This window comes from Gorilla gorilla, chromosome 18, assembly GCF_029281585.2.
Source record: "Gorilla gorilla gorilla isolate KB3781 chromosome 18, NHGRI_mGorGor1-v2.1_pri, whole genome shotgun sequence".
Taxonomy (NCBI): Eukaryota; Metazoa; Chordata; class Mammalia; order Primates; family Hominidae; genus Gorilla; species Gorilla gorilla.
In genome coordinates, this window is record NC_073242.2 from 30,055,401 (window position 1) to 30,073,854 (window position 18,454).

General features: G+C 46.0%; 1 protein-coding gene across 1 annotated transcript in view; it reads left to right on the forward strand.

Annotated features, from left to right (window-relative positions):
• The window catches only part of BMERB1 (bMERB domain containing 1), a 153,712-nt gene that overhangs the window by 116,576 nt on the left and 18,682 nt on the right, over window positions 1-18,454 (forward strand). Inside the window, exon 3 of the mRNA XM_004057253.5 lies at window positions 16,659-16,732. Within this exon, the coding sequence (XP_004057301.2) occupies window positions 16,659-16,732 (74 nt within the window). The remainder of the gene's footprint in view (window positions 1-16,658; window positions 16,733-18,454) is intronic.

Sequence of the window (18,454 nt, forward strand, 5' to 3'; positions counted from 1 at the left end):
TTCTGGAATGCCTAGATGTCAGTGGGATAACAAGGGGGCTATGGCTGCAGGAAGGAAGAGGACCTGATGTAGCTGAGGGCATCAGGAAGATTCCAGAAGGAGAAGGGATTAGTGAAGCTGCAGAGCAATTAGTTTGAGACAAGCTGAGGGAGGAGTTGGGCAAAGGCTTGAGTGCAGGAGTTCAAGAGAACTCCTTGGGGCCAGGCTTTACACAGGGATGCACATGGGCTGTGTACTAGTCTGTTCTGACACTGCTGTAAAGATACTACCTGAGACTGGGTCATTTATAAAGGAAAGAAGTTTAATTGACTCACAGTTCTGCATGGCTGGGGAGGCCTCAGGAAACTTGCAGTCATGGCAGACGGCAAAGGGAAAGCAAGCACGTCTTAACGTGGCGGCAGGAGAGAGACAGCACAAGAGAAGATGAGTGTAGGAAGTGCCACATTTAAAACCAGCAGCTGTCTTGAACTCCTGAACTCAAGCGATCATCCTCCTGCCTCGGCCTCCCTTAGTTCTGGGATAACAGGCAGGAGCTGCTGTGCCCACCTGGAGCTTAATCTCTGTTCACATCTTTAATTATTCTGGGCCAGCTTAGCCAAAGGCCTTAGGGGTAGGGTTAGGGACACCAAGGGCCAGTCTTCTATCCACTTCACAGCTCGCTGGGCCCTCCAAGGGAAGGACTGTGTGTCTCATTCTAGGCACTGGTAAGAGTCTGGGGGAAAAAAAATCAAAAACAACAAATGGACGCGGTGGCTCACACCTGTAATCCCAGCATTTTGGGAGGCCGAGGTGGGTGGATCACTTGAGGTCAGGAGTTCAAGACCAGCCTGGTCAACATGGTGAAACCCCGTCTCTACTGAAAATACAAAAATTAGCAGGGTATGGTGGTGTGCCCCTGTAATCCCAGCTACTCAGGAGTCTGAGGCACGAGGATTGCTTGAACCTGGGAGGCAGAGGTTGCAGTGAGCTGAGATTGCACCACTGCACTCCGGCCTGGGCGACAGAACGAGACTCCATCTCAAAAAAAAAAAAAGAAGAAGAAGAAGAAGAAGAAGAAATGAACTCACAACACTTACTGTCTCCTTCAAAGGAGCGAAGGATGTGCAGAGGGCTAAGTGCGGTCCCAGAAACTGCCAGGTAGCATCAGTGAGCACGTGCAGGAAATCTTGCATGCACTGGGCACAGCCCAGTTCCCTGCCAGAGCCCAGAGAAGAAAACAAGCTCTGGTCTCAGTCGAAGCAGTGGGGTGGGAAGAGCCCTGCTGTCTTGCCACATGGCCTTGGTAGCTGGCCTATGTCTCAATGTCTCTTGAAAGTGAAAATAGATCAGGAGGGCTGACACATAGTAGGCGCTCAAGAACTGTTTTCTGGATGAGTCAGTGAATTGGTGAACAGCATTCACCTCTCTGGGCATTGATTTCTTCATTCATGTAAGGTGAGAGCTCTTCTAGCTGCAGAACTTTTTTAGAGCCAGGCACAGTGGCTCACCCCTGTTATCTCAGTACTTTGGGAGGCCAAGGCAGGAGAATGGCTTCAGCCCAGGAGTTTGAGACCAGCCTGAGCAACACAGTGAGGCCCCCATCTCTACCAGACATTTTTTTTGAGATGGAGTCTCACTCTGTTGCCCAGGCTGGAGTTCAGTGGTACGATCTCAGCTCACTGAAACCTCCATCTCCCAGGTTCAAGCAATTCTCCTGCCTCAGCTTCCCGAGTAACTGGGATCACAGGCATGCACCACCATGCCCGGCTAGTTTTTGTATTTTTAGTAGAGATGGAGGTTCGCCATGTTGGCTAGGCTGGTCTTGAACTCGTGACCTGAATTGATCCACCTGCCTCGGCCTCCCAAAGTGCTGTGACTACAGGCATGAGCCACCGTGCCTGGCCCAAAACATTTTTTAAAAATTACCGAGGCGTGGTGGCATGCACCTGTAGTCCCAACTACTTGGGAGGCTGAGGCAGGAGGATTGCTCCAGCCCAGGAGGTCAAGGCTGAAGTGAGCTATGATTACACTCCTGTACTCCATCCAGCTTAGGCAAGAGAGAGGGAGACCTTGTCTCAAAAAAAGAAAAAGAAAAGAAAAGAAACTTCTTTAGTCTCTGAATACTTGCTAAGTTTCTTTCTGAAGACCAAAGTTCAGCAAAATATTTCTGTAAAGGGCCAAGTACTAAATACCTTAGGCTCTACAGAGTGTACAGTCTCTGTCGTGATTACTCACCTCTGCCACTGTCGGGAAAAACAGCCACAGACAATGCCGAAATGAATGGACATGACTTCGTTCCAATAGCATGTTATTCACAGATGCTGAACTTTGAATTTCATATAATTTTCATTTATCAGAAAATGTTATGATTTTGATTTTCCCCAAGTATTTAAAAATGAAAATTAAACTATTCTTAGTTCGTGAGTTGTACCAAAACAGGCAGTGGGCCAGATTTTGACTGTGGGCTGTAGTTTGCCAACCCCAGCTAAAGATTGAGGAGCAAACGCATCTTCCAGGAATTCCTTGGAGCGTCTTAGACAGAAGGTCAAAGGGAGAGTGCACTCTCTCCTTGGTTTTACTGATCACCATGTCTTCCAAACTGGGTTTCATAGACACATCTCCATGCCATGCTCTCACTCTAGAACCTAAGATGGCTCCCATGTTAAGGTTCTTTACAACGCAGACACATACGTCCCTGATATGTCCTAATTGGGCAGACTCTTCATTGTCGCCTACCCTGGCATACCACACCCATTCCTAATATTTGTCTCAGCTCCCCCTTCTCTCTGAGTGCCTGGAATCTTTTCCTGACCCCTCCAAGTTGTGCCCTCCCTTGTAAGTTGCATCTCGATTTGAGCAGCCTTCTCCCAGACTGTCCTGATCTCTGTCTTCCTTGAACTCCAGTCACTGGCTGGAGCTTTCACAGTCCCAGTCGAGAGCATGGGCTCAGATCAGACTGCCCAAGTTCAAGTTCCTACCACTTACTCTGTGACGTTGAACAAGTTCTTTATCCTGTCTAAGAGATAATAATAATAGTCCTTACCTCATAGAGTTGCTGCAAGAGTTCACTGAGATGATTTGTGTAAAATGCTTAATCCAGAGCCTGACACCAATCATATGAAAGCATTCAATAAGTACTAGCAATTATACTTCTGTATTGTTTGATGTTTTTATAGTGAGACCATATTTATGTAATATATGTATAATTTTTTAAATAGACCAAGCTGGGTGTGGTGGTATATGCCTGTGTTCCCAGCTACTTGGGAGGCTGAAGCAGGAGGATCCCTTAAGCCCAGGAGTTCAAGTCCAGCCTGGGCAATATAGTAAGACCCTGCCTCTAAAAAAGAAAAAAAAAAAAGGACCAAGTATTCTTTTTTTTTTTTTTTTTTTTTTAAGATGGTGTCTCGCTCTGTCGCCCATGCTGCAGTGCAGTGGCGTGATCTCAGCGCACTGCAAGCTCCACCTCCCAGGTTCACGCCATTCTCCTGCCTCAGCCTCCCAAGTAGCTGGGACTACAGGTGCCCGCCACCACACCCAGCTGATTTTTTGTATTTTCAGTAGAGACAGGGTTTCACCGTGTTAGCCAGGATGGTCTTGATCTCCTGACCTTGTGATCCGCCCACCTCGGCCTCCCAAAGTGCTGGGATTACAGACTTGAGCCACCGCGCCCGGCCAGGAGCAAGTATTCTTTTAGGTCTAAAACAAAGGTAACTAAGCAATACTGGTGTTTGTTTGTTTTGAGACAGGGTCTCACTCTGTCAAGGCAGACAGCTGGAAACCCACGTCAAGAAAATTGACTATTTTCAAAAGTCAATCCTTGCCTCCCAGGTTGGAGTACAGTGGTGTGATCATGGCTCACCCAGGAGCTCAACCTCCTGGGCTCAAGTGATCCTCCTACCTCAGCCTCTCTGGTAGCTGGAACCACAGGTACACACCACCAGGCACAGCTAATTTTTTTATTGTGTAGAGACAGAGTCTCGCTATGTTGCCTAGGCTAATCTCGAACTCCTGGACTCTACCGATCCTCCCATCTCAGCCTCAAAGTACTGGGATTACAGGCATGAGCTACTGTGCCTGGCCATAATTTTTTTATATCATACATACAGAAAAGAGCAGTATTAGTAGTTGTTATTGTAAGAAAAATGAAAACTAAGGCAGTCTAGAAAGCCCTTGGAAGAGAGAAGAATAAACTGCGCTTGAGGAAGTTGACATTTGGGAACAGAGTGGGAACAAGGGTCTTGAAGAAGGTGACATTTGTTTGGGAACGAGCGTCTGACTGCAATCAAAGGAAAAGCCAGTGTGACAGGTGGATGTAAATCCACAGTCCATTAAAATGGCCACAGAGAGAAAACAGACATATTGGCCTTCCAGGGTGCAACATGAGGGCATTCCCTTCCTATGTACACTGGCAGGCACCTCTCCGGTCCGTTGGTCCCCAGCAAGATGCTGAGAAATTGCTGAGGCCAGGGGCTCCCTGGACACTTATCAACACTTATCCTTACCCAGGGATAGCGTTTAAGCTCATGAATCCTACGAAAGCTGAACCAATGCACATGTTTATCATCTTGGAACCATTTGATTTGAGGAAATTGTAATAGCACATGCTGGCCAGGCGCGGTGGCTCATGCCTGTAATCCCAGCACTTTGGGAAGCTGAGGCGGGTGGATCACCTGAGGTCAGGAGTTCGAGACCAGCCTGGCCAACGTAGTGAAATCCCCTCTCTACCAAAATACAAAAATTTGCTGGGCATAGTGGCAAGCACCTGTTATCCCAGCTACTTGGGAGGCTGAGGCAGGAGAATCGCTTGAACCTGGGAGGTGAGGTTGCAGTGAGCCAAGATCCCGCCATTGCACTCCAGCCTGGACGACAAGAGCGAAACTCCATCTCAAAAAAAAACAAAATAGCATGTGATGGTGAGATACACATTTTGCACAGAAATGTTGGCTGAGATAGTCCAGGAGAGTCTCTGTGAGCTGACTTTTTACCTAGGGTGGAGGAGTGGATGGAAGTGGCTGTTCCTACACACCCACGCTGCCTGTGCAAAACCGTGGGCTGCCTGCACCACACACACAAGCCTGTTTGATTCTCATACAACCCGAAGACAAAGGTGTAATCCCTTTTCAACAGTGACAGCACTGAGGCTGAGAGCAGCAAAGTAGGTCATAGCCAGTCAATGGGGGTACTGAGATCTGCGTTGAGATCTGGCTGTGTCTAAAGCGGGTTGTATCCTCTCTGTGCTTGCAGAATGGGGCTCGAGGGCTCATCTAAACCCTTCATTTTATTTATTTATTTTTATTTATGTATTTATTTATTGAGACGGAGTCTCGCTCTGTTGCCAGGCTGGAGTGCAGTGGTGCAATCTCGGCTCACTGCAACCTCCACCTCCCAGGTTCAAGTGATTCTCCTGCCTCAGCCTCCTGAGTAGCTGGGACTACAAGCACGTGCCACTACGCCCAGCTAATTTTTGTATTTTTAGTAGAGACAGGGTTTCACCATGTTGGCCAGGCTGGTCTCGATTTCTTGACCTCGTGATCTGCCCTCCTCGGCCTCCCAAAGTGCTGGGATTACCGGCGTGAGCCACCGCGCCCGGCCCAGACATGACATCTTTTTCTCACCTGTCTTAAGATGCCTGCAGCCTCTGTAACTTATTTTTAAAAGGAGACAATAAAGACTATTTTTAAAAGTCAATCCTTGCCTCTGAAAACCTGCCTCTGCCTTTGTCGTGGTCTCTGCTGGGTTTCCATTAGGCTGCAACTCAAGCTGCTGATGCCTCCGTTTCATGTCGTTTTCACAAACATTTTGTAAAGCAGCAGCTCTATTATTCCAGCAGGGCCTGATCACCTCTCCGCACCCAACGCTGATAAAAATGACCCACTTTCCCCTATCGTCCCAGCGTGAAAGGCCAAGATGCTGAATGACACAGGTTGGCTTTCTGTTCCTTCCGAACATTAATCAGGTTCTTGAAGATAACATCTCTCTCTGGAACGAGCCGGCAGCAGCAGAGTTTGATTTCCAGGTTCAGCCCTAATGGTACAGAGACCTGGACTAATATGGCTTATTCAGAGTTCCAGCCATGCTTCTAAAGCATGGCTTATTCGAACTTCCAGCTATGCTTTTAAAGCACTTTGCATGAACTATTCACATGTCTTTTGAACAATATGATTTAATGGCATTGGAAAATCATCATGATGTCATGCTTGCAATGAGCAGGACAGCTGTAAGTATGTCTTCATCCAATACACATTAAAAATGCACCTATCCACACACATGTATCTGTGAAAATGTCTTCAGCTGCAAGTAACACAGCGTCCGATGACTAGTGTCTTAAATCTTGGGTGACCAGCTGTCTCTGTTTGCCTGGGACTGAGAGGTTTCCAAGGATCTGGAAATTGCAGTGCAGAAACTGGGACAGCCCCAGGCAAACCAAGTCAGTTGTTCACACTACTTAAGTCATAAGGACATTTAATATTTACTTGAGGCTGGACACAGTGGCTCACACCTGTAATCCCAACACTTTCGGAGGCTGAGGCGGGTGGATCACGAGGTAAGGAGTTCAAGACCAGCCTGGCCAAGATGGTGAAACTCCATCTCTCCTAAAAATACAAAAATTAGCCAGGCGTGGTGGTGGATGCCTGTAATCCCAGCTACTCGGGAAGCTGAGGCAGAGAATGGCTTGAACCTGTGAGGTGGAGGTTGCAGTGAGCCGAGATCATGCCACTGCACTCCAGCCTGGGAAACAGAGCTAGACTCCATCTCAAAAAAAAAAAAAAATTTGACTTGATAAGCAGTCCAGATGCAGGTGGCCCGAGGGTCAGTGGGGTGGCCCCAGGATGCTATCAAGGGTCTGGCTGTTTCCTCTCCTCCCCTCTGCCCTAGATAGCGAACCTGTCCCCTTCTGCCCATGTGTAGTAAGCCAATCGCTGTTATGATGGATTTGGCAAAAGAAAAGAATTTATTCACACCAACGCAGCCAAGCAAGGAGGCAGGAGAAAAGGTCTTATACTTGCCTCCCTGAAGATGGAATTTAGGGATCTTTATGGAATAAAGGAGCAGGGTGGTCTAAAGTGTGGGAAAAGGTGATTGGAGGCAAGGAAAAGTGAGGTCATTGGCAATCCGCACATACATAGCCAAGCTTCCTGGATCTTCACAGGGTGCATGTTTAGAAAATGGCAGCATTAGCATGATCTCAGGGAGTTTTGGACCCTCTGACGTCAAAAGGTCACTTCTCCAGCATTTGCACAGGTTCAGTTGAAGGGTCCTTGATCTCAACGGGTTCGAACTGGACAAGAGCTGCCCCCATAGTCCTGAAAAACAACTTTAAGCAACCATTACCGTAGTCACATATGTGTCGTAGTGACATATATGTGACGTATGACATATATGTACCATAATGACATATAGTGACATATGTAAGGAAGCCGGGTGGGGGGGGGGGGGTTAGGTATATATCATTTGGCTGCTTGACTTTTAGCTATATAAGTTTTAAGACCAGCTAGAAGTAAGTGGTTAAAAGCAAGCAAGGCAAATTAAGTTTGGTGGGCTTGATCAGGTTAGCGTTTGGTTTCGCCATTCTCACATGAGTGGCTGTAGGAGCTTAGGACCAGGACAGGGGAGAACCGAAGGCCCTAATTATCCTTCCCAGAAGCCTGCCCAAGCAGAGTTTCTCTTAAGGGCTTTCTCTAAACCCACCAAACTTAACTTGCCTTGCTTGCTTTTAACCACTTACTTCTAGCTGACCTTAAAACTTATATAGCTAAAAGTCAAGCAGCCAAATGATATTTAACTAAACCCTCCACTGGCTTCCTTATATATGTCACTATATGTCATTATGTTACATATATGTCATATGTCACCTATATGGCACTATGACACATATGTGACTATGGTAATGGTTGCTTAAAGTTGTTCTCTTACATTTCATTGGCCCAGAGTAGATGTCATAGCTACCTCCACTTGCAAGAGAGCCTGGAAAAGTACGTGTCTAGCCAAAGCAAATGGGATTCTGTGACTGGCTTCCATCAAGGCTGGGCAGGTTGCCTCCTGGACAAATCAGAGCTCTGGGAGAAAGGGGGAGGGGAAGGTCTACAACCAGTCATGCCCGCTGCAACTCATGGAGCCACATGGAGAGGAGACAACATGGTGAAATTGTCAAGAGCAGGAGCTAGGGCTGAATCTGGAAGGCCACTTACCAGTACAGAGCTTTGGGTGGGTTGCTTAACCTCCATGTACTCATCTGTAAAATGGAGCTAAAAACAATGTTTCCCTTCCTGGACTGCTGTGAGGGTCTAGAAGAGTTTATGCACAGAAAGTGCATTTACATGTAAATGCTCCGTAAATGCTGACTTCTTGTTTGCCTTAATGGCAGAACCCATCCTTCCATATTCCAGAAAAAGACTTGATTTTTAGTTACGTGAATGGACACCTAACCCTGATGGACAGCTTGGGGTCGGGGGACAAGCTTCTTTCTTGGAAGCATGTTCAAAGGACCATGAAGCTTTTGGTTTTGCCAACTGGAGTTTGTAAGTTGAAGAACAGAGCTGAGTAATTCAGGACAGGGGTGTCCAATCTTTTGTCTTCCCTGGGCCAGATTGGAAGAATTGTCTTGGACCACACATAAAATACACTTATAGTAACAATAGCTGATGAGCTTAAAAAAAAAATCACACACAAAAAAAATCTCATGTTTTAAAAAGGTTTACAAATTTGTGTTGGGCTGCCTTCAAAAGCCATCCTGGGCCTAATTTGGACAAGCTTGATTTAGGACCTGATGGTCCTCCTTTGGCGGAAGGTGTGTGGAGGAGGTAGAGAAAGAGAGAGAAGAGATGAGGCATGAGGAAAACAGAGCCATCTCATAGGGACGTTGATGAAGTCCTGCAGCGTGAATCCCGTCAGCAATTCTGTAGAGCTCCACCTCGCTTGTCAATGGGTTGTGGGCTTGGATCTTTTGGGAAGATTCAATGACATGCTAAGGGCAGCCTTGGAGGTGGACAAAGGGCCAGGGCAAAGGCCCCCAGGGCAAGCCCGCCACCCTTAGGTTACATGGAGGAAAAAGATTGCTGTGAAATACACCAGAACCCTCGGAGTAGAAGTGGCCTCTGCTACACGTAGGTCAAGGTTTTGCATACTTTCATCTTCCTTCTTTGTACTTGTTTGTATTTTCCAAAATTTCTACAATGATTAGGGATCCATTCTACAATCAGATAAAAATGCCATTTACAAACTTTTATTGGCCGGGCATAGTGGCTCATGCCCGTAATCCCAGCACTTTGGGAGGCTAAGGTGGGTGGATTGCTTGAGTCCAGGAGTTTGAGACCAGCCTGGGCAACATGGAAAAACCCCTTTTCTACCAAAAATACAAAAAATTCTCCAGGTGTGGTGGCGCCTCCCTGTAGTCCCAGCTACTCTGGAGGCTGAGGAGGGAGGATGGCTTGAGCCCAGGAGGCAGAGATTGCAGTGAGCTGAGATTGTGCCACTGCATTCCAGCCTGGGTGACAGAGCCAGACTCCATCTCAAAATAAAATAAAATAAAATAAATAAATAAAAATAAAAACTTTTACAAAGAAGAGTATAAGCACTGAAAGTTATTTTTAAAAAGGTTTTACTTGTTAGCTCCATTCCTCAGAAATAGTGCTTCTTCCACATCATTTTCTCTTTCCTTTTTTCTCTGCTGCTTTTTTTTTTTTTTTTTTTTTTTTTTTTGAGACGGAGTCTCGCTCTGTTGCCAGGCTGGAGTGCAGTGGCTGGCACAATCTCAGCTCACTGCAATCTCTGCCTCCCGGGTTCAAGTATTCTCCTGCCTCAGCTTCCTGAGTAGCTGGGATTACAGGCGCCCACTACCAACCATGCCCGGCTAATTTTTGTATTTTTAGTAGAGACAGGATTTCACCAAGTTGGCCAGGATGGTCTTGATCTCTTGACCTTGTGACCTGCCCACCTCAGGTTCCAAAGTGCTAGGATTACAGGTGTGAGCCACCACGCCGGCCATTTTTTTTTTTTTTTGGAGAAGGAGTCTCACTCTGTTGCCCAGGCTGGAGTTCAGTGGCATGATCTTGACTCACTGCAACCTCTGCCTCCCGGGTTCAAGCGATTCTCCTGCTTCAGCCTCCTGAGAACTGGGGATTACAGGCATGTGCCACCACACCTGGCTAATTTTTATATTTTTAGTAGAGAAAGGGTCTCACCATGTTGGCCAGGCTGGTCTTGAACTCCTGACTTCAAGTGATCCTTCCACCTCGGCCTCCCAAAGTGCTGGGATTACAGGTGTGAGCCACTGTGCCCAGCCATTCTCTGCTTCTTTCTCACAGCTAATGATAATAATAGTAAAGGCCAAGGGTGGTGGCTCATGCCTATAATCCCAGCGCTTTGGGAGGCTGAGATGGGAGGATCGCTTGAGGCTAGGAGTTCTAGACCATCTTGGCCAACATGGCAAGATTCTGTCTCTACAAAAAATTTAAAAATTAGCTGAGTGTAGGGGCATATGCCTAAAGTCCTAGCTACTTGGAAGGCTGAGGCAGGCAAATCCTTTTACCCCTGGCGTTCGAAGCTGCAGTGAGCTATGATTGCACTGCTGAACTCCAGCCTGGGTGATAGAGCCAGACCCTGTCTCTAAAAAACATAATAATAGTAGATAGCATTTACTGGGCATTTGACTATGTAGGTCCCAGGCACTGTGCTCAATGCTCGACGTGCATAATAATACCAGCAAATAGTACTGCCATTATTCCTATTTAAAACATGACGGCTAGGTGCGGTGGCTCACGCCTATCATCCCAGCACTTTGGGAGGCTGAGGCAGGTGGATCACCTGAGATCAGGTGTTCGAGACCAGCCTGATCAACATGGTGAAATCTCGTCCAAAAAAAAAAAAAAATTAGCCGGGCCTGGTGGTGCATGCCTGTAATCTCAGCTGCTTGGAAGGCTTAGGTAGGAGAATCACTTGAACCCGGGAGGCAAAGGTTGCAATGAGCCAAGATCGCACCATTGCACTCCAGCCTAGGCAACGAGAGCAAAACTCTTTTTCAAAAAAAAAAAAAGATAAATAAATAATTAAAAATGAGTTAGGTGAGACAGAAAAGGAAGTCACTGTACCATGGCCCTTTGAGCCAGAGTTGTTTGGTGCCAAAACTCTGCCTCCTAATCACTACCTGTCTCTCCTTTTGTCCTTTCTCCATCTTCTCCTCTCTTATCTCTCAAAAATTATCAATAATTTGATAATTCTGTGGTTAGAATCCAAGATTCCTCAACTTCAGTGTGATTGACCTGGTGGCTGGCTCACTGTCTGTTGTGGGAGCTGTTCCGTGCACAGTAGGATGTTTAGCAATGTCCCTGGTCTCTACCCACTAGATGCCAGTAGCAACCACACCCCTCCCCAACACACACTCAATTATAATAACCAAATATGTCTCCAGGCATTGCCAAATGTTCCTGTGGACCAAGATTGCCCTGATGTAGCCTGATCTCTGCAAAAGCATCTGGAGTCTCTCCAGTTGAACGATCGCTGATAGAAACTCACGGGAACAGTCTGTGCCCTCCCAGCAAGTCCACGCTCATTCGAGGCAGCTGTCACCTGCTAGGACATTCCAGGGCATGGCTTGAAAAATGCTTGGCGTGCCTCTGGCAACAAGAGATGCAGGCTGAAGCAAGGCATTCCTGCCTCTTGTCCTGAAACTGGGATGCTGGCATTAGAATGGACAGCATGAGTTGTTCTTGAGTGGCAAAAGGCAAGGGGTCCTGCTGTGGTTTGTATGTCTGTCTCCTCCAAATCTCATGTTGAAATTAGTCTGTTCTCGCATTTCTATAAAGAACTACCTGAGGCCGGGCGCAGTGGCTCACGCCTGTAATCCCAGCACTTTGGGAGGCTGAAGTGGGTGGATCGCTTGAGCCAAGGAGTTGGCAACCAGCTTGGGCAACATGGTGTAACTCTATCTCTATTATAAAGAAATAATTTTTTTTTTTTTTTTTTTTGGGACGGAGACTCGCTCTGTTGCCCAGTGCAGTGGCGCAATCTTGGCTCGCTGCAACCTCCGCCTCCTGGGTTCACACCATTCTCCTGCCTCAGCCTCCCGAGTAGCTGGGACTACAGGTGCCTGCCACCACGCCCAGCTAATTTTTTGTATTTTTAGTAGAGACGGGGTTTCACTGTGTTAGACGGGATGGTCTCGATCTCCTGACCTCGTGATCTGCCCACCTCGGCCTCCCAAAGTGCTGGGATTACAGGTGTGAGCCACCGTGCCCAGCCAGAAAAAAAATTTTTAAACAGGCTACCTGAGATTGGGTAATTTATACAGAAAAGAAGTTTAATTGGCTTGCAGTTCCACTGGCTGTACAGGAAGCGTGGCCGGGGAGGCCTCAGGAAACTTAAAATCATGATGGAAGGTGAAGGGGATGTCTTACACGGCTGGAGAAGGAGCAAGAGAGCAAAGAGGGAGGTGCTACACACACTTAACCAGATCTCGTGAGATCTCACTCACTATCATGAGAACAGCAAGGGAGACGTCCACCCCCATGATCCAGTCACCTCCCCCCAGGCCCCTCTTCCAACACTGGGGATTACGATTTGACATGAGATTTGGGCGGGGACACAGATCCAAACTACATCATAGGCCCCAGTGGGAGGTGTTTGGGTCACGGGGGTGGATCCCCGATGAATAGATTAAGCTCTTCCTGGGAGGTGGGGGTGAGTGAGTTCTCACTCTTTTAGTTCCTGGACAGCTGGTTGTTAAAAAAAGCCTGGCACCTCCCCCTCTCTCTTGCTTCCCCTCTTGCCCTGTGACTTCTGCACACATGAGCTCCCTTTCACCTTCTATGAATGTAGCCAGCCTGAGGCCCATGCCAAATGTCCCATCTTCCAGCCAGCAGAATCATGAGCCAAATAAACCTCTTGTCTTTATAAAGATATTATTTCCTCTTCATTAAAGAACAGCTTTTCTAAATGTTGGAGGAAATGTCCATAGTCATTACTCAATCAAAACTTGTGTTCCCATAAGCCTAAGGACCATTCTAGATTTTTTACATGTTTTTTTGTGTGTGTGTATCTATAAAATGCATACATAAATTTTTTTTTGTTTTTAAGCATTCACCCAAACAAAAAATCACAGGTAAGCCCATATTTCTGAGATGCCATTATTCCGAGCTAAATAAGAGATAATCATTTCAAGTTAAATTGAAAATTTTCCTGAAGCCATACATTTCAAGTGAAATAAGTAATTCTAAATAGGACAATTTAAATTGGATAATTTTAAAGCGTCTATAATTGGTTTATTTGCAAAATTCCTGAAAGGAAAAATTTTATCGCTGCCATCACAGCAGGTTTCCACATCCAGATGAGGAAACAAGACAAATGCTAGTGTGTTTTAACTAGCTAAACAAAACTAAGTTAAATGAATATTTAAAAATTTCCCAAGTGGGCCATTCCTTAACAAAATGTTGAAATCCCTGTTGCTACATTGACTAAAAGATCATGTTGAATGGAATATGTAAGACTTGGCTCATAGAAACCTAATCAGATGGTTAGAGATGCTGGCAGTTTAGGACCTGCTGCCATAAATGTGTGAACAACCTTTTGTAATCTAACCTATTGACCTGCATGTTTTTTCTTTACCCCAGCTCATTCCTTACATGTAGCCTCAATCGTCAGTTTGCTTTACTGGTTCAGCAAAAGCCAGGAAGAACAACTTTGTAGTAATCAGAATGTTATCCAACTGTATATTGTTTACTTTATCGTAAATACTGGTGAACAGTGGTTAATAAATAGTTTTATATTCCTTTATGCAAAAAAAAAAAAAAAAGCACTCAGCCACAGGCATTCCTTGATAGCAACACTCAACGGACTAAGACAGGGTCCCATGCTGGTATACAGATGGCACTGCTGAAAGGAGTCAGCAGCCCCGGCCCTTGATGGAGAGGCTGAGGAACGAGGCAGAAAGATCAGTGGACTCAGACTCCGAAGGGTCGATTTCTAGTTCTGGTCCTGCCCCCATGAGCTGTAGTTGAGCCTCTTTACCTGTTTCTGCATGAGTAAAATGAAAATATGATTTCTGTCCTCTGGTTTTTCCTAGGATAGTTGTCAGGAGCAAAGTAAGATACTGGCTCCAAGCTGACCCACTACATCCCTTACCTGCTTCAGTCTTCTTTGTAACATCTGAAATATTGTATTTGGGTTTACCTTCTGTCTCTGCTAGCAAAATGTCATCTTCCTGAGGGCTTGGTCTTCTTTGCTGTTGCAAGCCTCAGAGATGACAACAATGCCCAACATAGTAGATGTTCAATAAAGACGTGCAGGCCAGGTACAGTGGCTCACGCCTGTAATCCCAGCACTTTGGAAGGCCAAGGCGGGAGGATCACTTGAGGCCAGGAGTTCAAGACCAACCTGGTAAACAGCAAGACCCCATCTCTATGAAAATTTTAAAAATTAAAAAAAGTGTGAGCTGGGCATGATGGCTGCACAGCTGTTGTGCCAGCTACTTCGGAGGCTGAGGTGGGAAGATCACTTGAGCCCAGGAGTTCAGGGCTGCAATGAGCTATGATTGTGCCTTGGGTGATACAGCAGGACCCTGTCTCAAAAAACAAAACGAGAACAACAAAGACAAAGACATGCAGAGTGAATGTGAACCTATGTATCACGGGGAAGCTATTTGAAGATACATCTCAACAGGTATGGAAATATCAAGCCCTTTGTACACAGTGATTCCACTTCTGAGAATCTAAACCCCAAATAATCCAGCATGGAGAAGAAGCCTTAGAGGAACTGATGTTCATCCTGCAGTGGCCAAAATTGCTCAAACCTGAAAAGCCAGCCTTAGTAATCAAGATGAGGGTGTAATTAGCACAATCCCGATGAATCTCATTTGTGAAATTGCAGACAGCCATTACAAATTTTGTTTCCAGCAAGATGAGTTAATTTTTGTAGCACACACACAAAACCACAATGTGTAATGCAAAATTATAATGTGTAATGCAAAACTAGGTTGCAAAAGCAAACCAATTACTGAGATGACAGGAGCCAGTACCCACTGTCCCCCATGGCCACACTGTTGGTAACATCACGCATGATCTCTCTGGAGGGCACTTTGGAAATTCCTACTACAATGTAAGTGTTCATGTCACTAGACCCAGCAATTGCATTTCTAGGAATCTATCCTGGAAATGTATTAGGAAACAACCCAGATGTCTATGAATAGGGGAATAGTTAAATAAATTATAGTTAAATAGATCACTGTATTATCAGCTGAGTGCAGTGGCTCACGCCTGTAATCCCAGCTACTAGCTACTCTGGAGGCTGAAGCCGGAGAATCACTTGAACCTGGGAGGCAGAGGTTGCGGTGAGCCAAGATCACACCACTGCACTCCAGCCTGGCTGATACAGTGAGACTGTCTAAAAAAAATAAAAATAATAATAAATTTTAAAAATAAAAATAAAATAGATGACTGTATATCAATATGATGGTATACTATGCAGCCACTAAATATGTGGAGATTTGCATATGCCGATATGGAAAGATGATCAAGACTATTAAAGATTATTAAATTGAAAAAAGCAAATTGCAAAAAATTTTTGTGCAATAACAATGGTGTCATATATGATATTATAAGCATATGCATTTTTTTTAAATCTGGAGGAGGCTGGGTGCAGTGGCTCATACCTATATCCCAGCGCTTTGAGAGGCTGAGGTGGGAGGATTGCTTGAAGCCAGGAATCCAAGACCAACCGGGCACCATAGCGAGGTCCCTGTCTCTACAAAAAACTGTTTAAAAATTAGCCTGTAGTCCCAGCTACTCCGTAGGTGTTGGGGTTGGGAGGGGTTGTACAGAGGTGGGAGGATCCCTTGAGCCCAGGAGTTCAAGTCTGCAGTAAGCTATGATCACGCCACTGCACTCCATCCTGGGCAACAGAGCGACACTCTATCTCCAAAAATAAAAAAAAAATTTAAATATTTTCAAAATAAAAATAATGTTTTAAAAAATCCAGAGGAATACAAACTAAACTGTTGACAATGATTCTCTCTGAAGGACAGAGGGAGACTTTCCTCTATGCTGTGAATTTCTGCAATGTTTAAAAAACATAAACATTAGCTGAAAAACAAAACTGAATATGCCACATGAACCCACTCATATAAGCAAACCAAAGTCAGGCACATGAAGACTGGAAGGAGCTCTATCGAGGTGTTATTAACAGTGACTGATGGCCAGACATGGCGTCTCATGCCTGTAATCCCAGCACTTTGGGAGGCTGAGGTGTGCAGATCACTTGAGGCCAGGAGTTTAAGACCAGCCTGGCCAACATGGTGAAACCCTGTCTCTACTAAAAATACAAAAAAAAATTAGCTGGGCATGGTGGCAGGCACCTATAATCCCAGTTACTTGGGAGGCTAAGGCAGGAGAATCGCTTGAACCCGGAAGGTGGAGGTTGCGGTGAGCCGAGATCATGCCACTGCACTCTAGCCTGGGCAACAGAGTGAGACTCTGTCACAAACAAACAAAAAACAGTGATCATTTCTAGGTGGTGGGATAATTGAGCAGTGTTTGGCTTTTTCCTTTTGAGGGAAAACCTCTACAATGAGCATGTATGGCCTCTTCAAAAGATAACCCACCTTTAACAGCTTCTTTGTGTTAACCGGGTGATGCTCAGGGTGTAATGCTCTGCTGATGTAACCTGCTGTTGGTGGTGTCCTGTTTCCCCAGGATGGATGACATCCAGCTCTGCAAGGACATCATGGACTTGAAGCAGGAGCTGCAGAACTTGGTCGCCATCCCAGGTAACCATTTGCAACTTCACCTTGTGCTAAACAGGTGCTTGGGGGCCCCCAGCCTGGCCCATCTGTACGCCTGGGTCTGGAAGACAGAGCTTCATTCTTGCAATGCAGTGCTCCCTGACTGCATGTGTCAAACACAACTTCGAGTCAGGCAGACCTGGGTTCAAGTCCTAGTGAATTCTGGTCACCTTCTTGTCCTTGGGCAAGTCACTGTACTTCTCTGAGACTCAATTTCTCCTCTTCTGAAAATTGGGTAGTAATAGTAAGAGGGCCTAATTCATTGAGTATAAATATCCTAAAGAGGCTGGGCATGGTGGCTAATGCCTGTAATCCCAGCACTTTAGGAGGCCGAGGTGGGTGGCTTACTTGAGGTCAGGAATTTGACGCCAGCCTGGCCAACATGGCAAAACCCCATCTCTACTAAAAATAATTAGCCGGGTGTGGTGGCGGGCGCCTGTAATCCCAGGTAACCGGCAGGCTGAGGCGGCAGGAGAATCACTTGAGCTCGGGAGGTGGAGGTTGCAGTGAGCTGAGATTGTGCCATTGCACTCCAGCCTGGGCAACACAGCGAGACACTGTCTCTGAAAAATATATAATTAAATTAAATATCATAAAAATCAATGAGATGATGCAAACTAAGTGCTTAGCTTGATATTTGGCCTCAAGAGTCCAGTAAATATTAGCAATTATGACCATTATTATCCTACTTGGGAACAGATGAAGTGTGTACAAACTCTAATTTCGAAGTCACCCCAGATTTGGTAGTTAATAATGCCTGACTTATTTGACATCTTCTCTAAAAAATTTTCCCCTGCCCGTCAGGCTGGGTTAGTTGCCCTCTGTGGGGCTTACCCTTACCAAAATACTAGTCTCAGGCCAGGCATGGTGGCTCACGCCTGTAATCCCAGCACTTTAGGAGGCTGAGAGGGCAGATCACTTGAGGTCAGGAGTTTGAGAACAGCCTGGCAAACATGGTGAAACCCCATCTCTAGTAAAAATACGAAAATTAGCCAGGGGTGGTGGCGGGTGCCTGTAATTCCAGCTACTCAGGAGGCTGAGGTGGGAGAATTGCTTGAACCCAGGAGGTGGAGGTTGCAGTGAGGTGAGATCTCACCACTGCACTTCAGTCTGGGTGACAGAGTGAGACTCCGACTCAAAAAAAAGAAAGAAAGAACTGAGTAATTTATAAAGAAAATAAGTTTAATTGGCTCACAGTTCTGCAGGCTGTACCAGAAGCATGATGCTGTTGTCTGCTCAGCTGCTGGAAGGCCTCAGGAAACTTATAATCATGGCGGAAGACAAGGGAGCAGACATGTCACGTGCCCAGAGCAGGAACAAGAGAGTGAGGCGGGAGGTGCCACACACTTTTAAAAGACCACATCTCAGGAGAACTCACTATCACAAGGACAGTACCAAGGAGGATGGTGCTAAACCATTATGAGAAACCTCCATCATGATCCAATCACCTCTCATCAGGCCACGCCTCCAACACTGGGGATTACATTTCAATATGAGATTTGGGCGGGGACACACATCCAAACTATATCAGAATGGATGCTGCTGATCGGTTGGGGATGCAATCATAGGTGTGTGAAAAATGATTCTCAGGGGTGCTAAGTCCACTTCTGGGTGGCAGGTCCACGTGGATCATCATTCATCAGAAATGCAAAACCTAAAAATATATCTCAAAAGGCTGATCTTAGGTTCTGCAATAGTGATGTTATC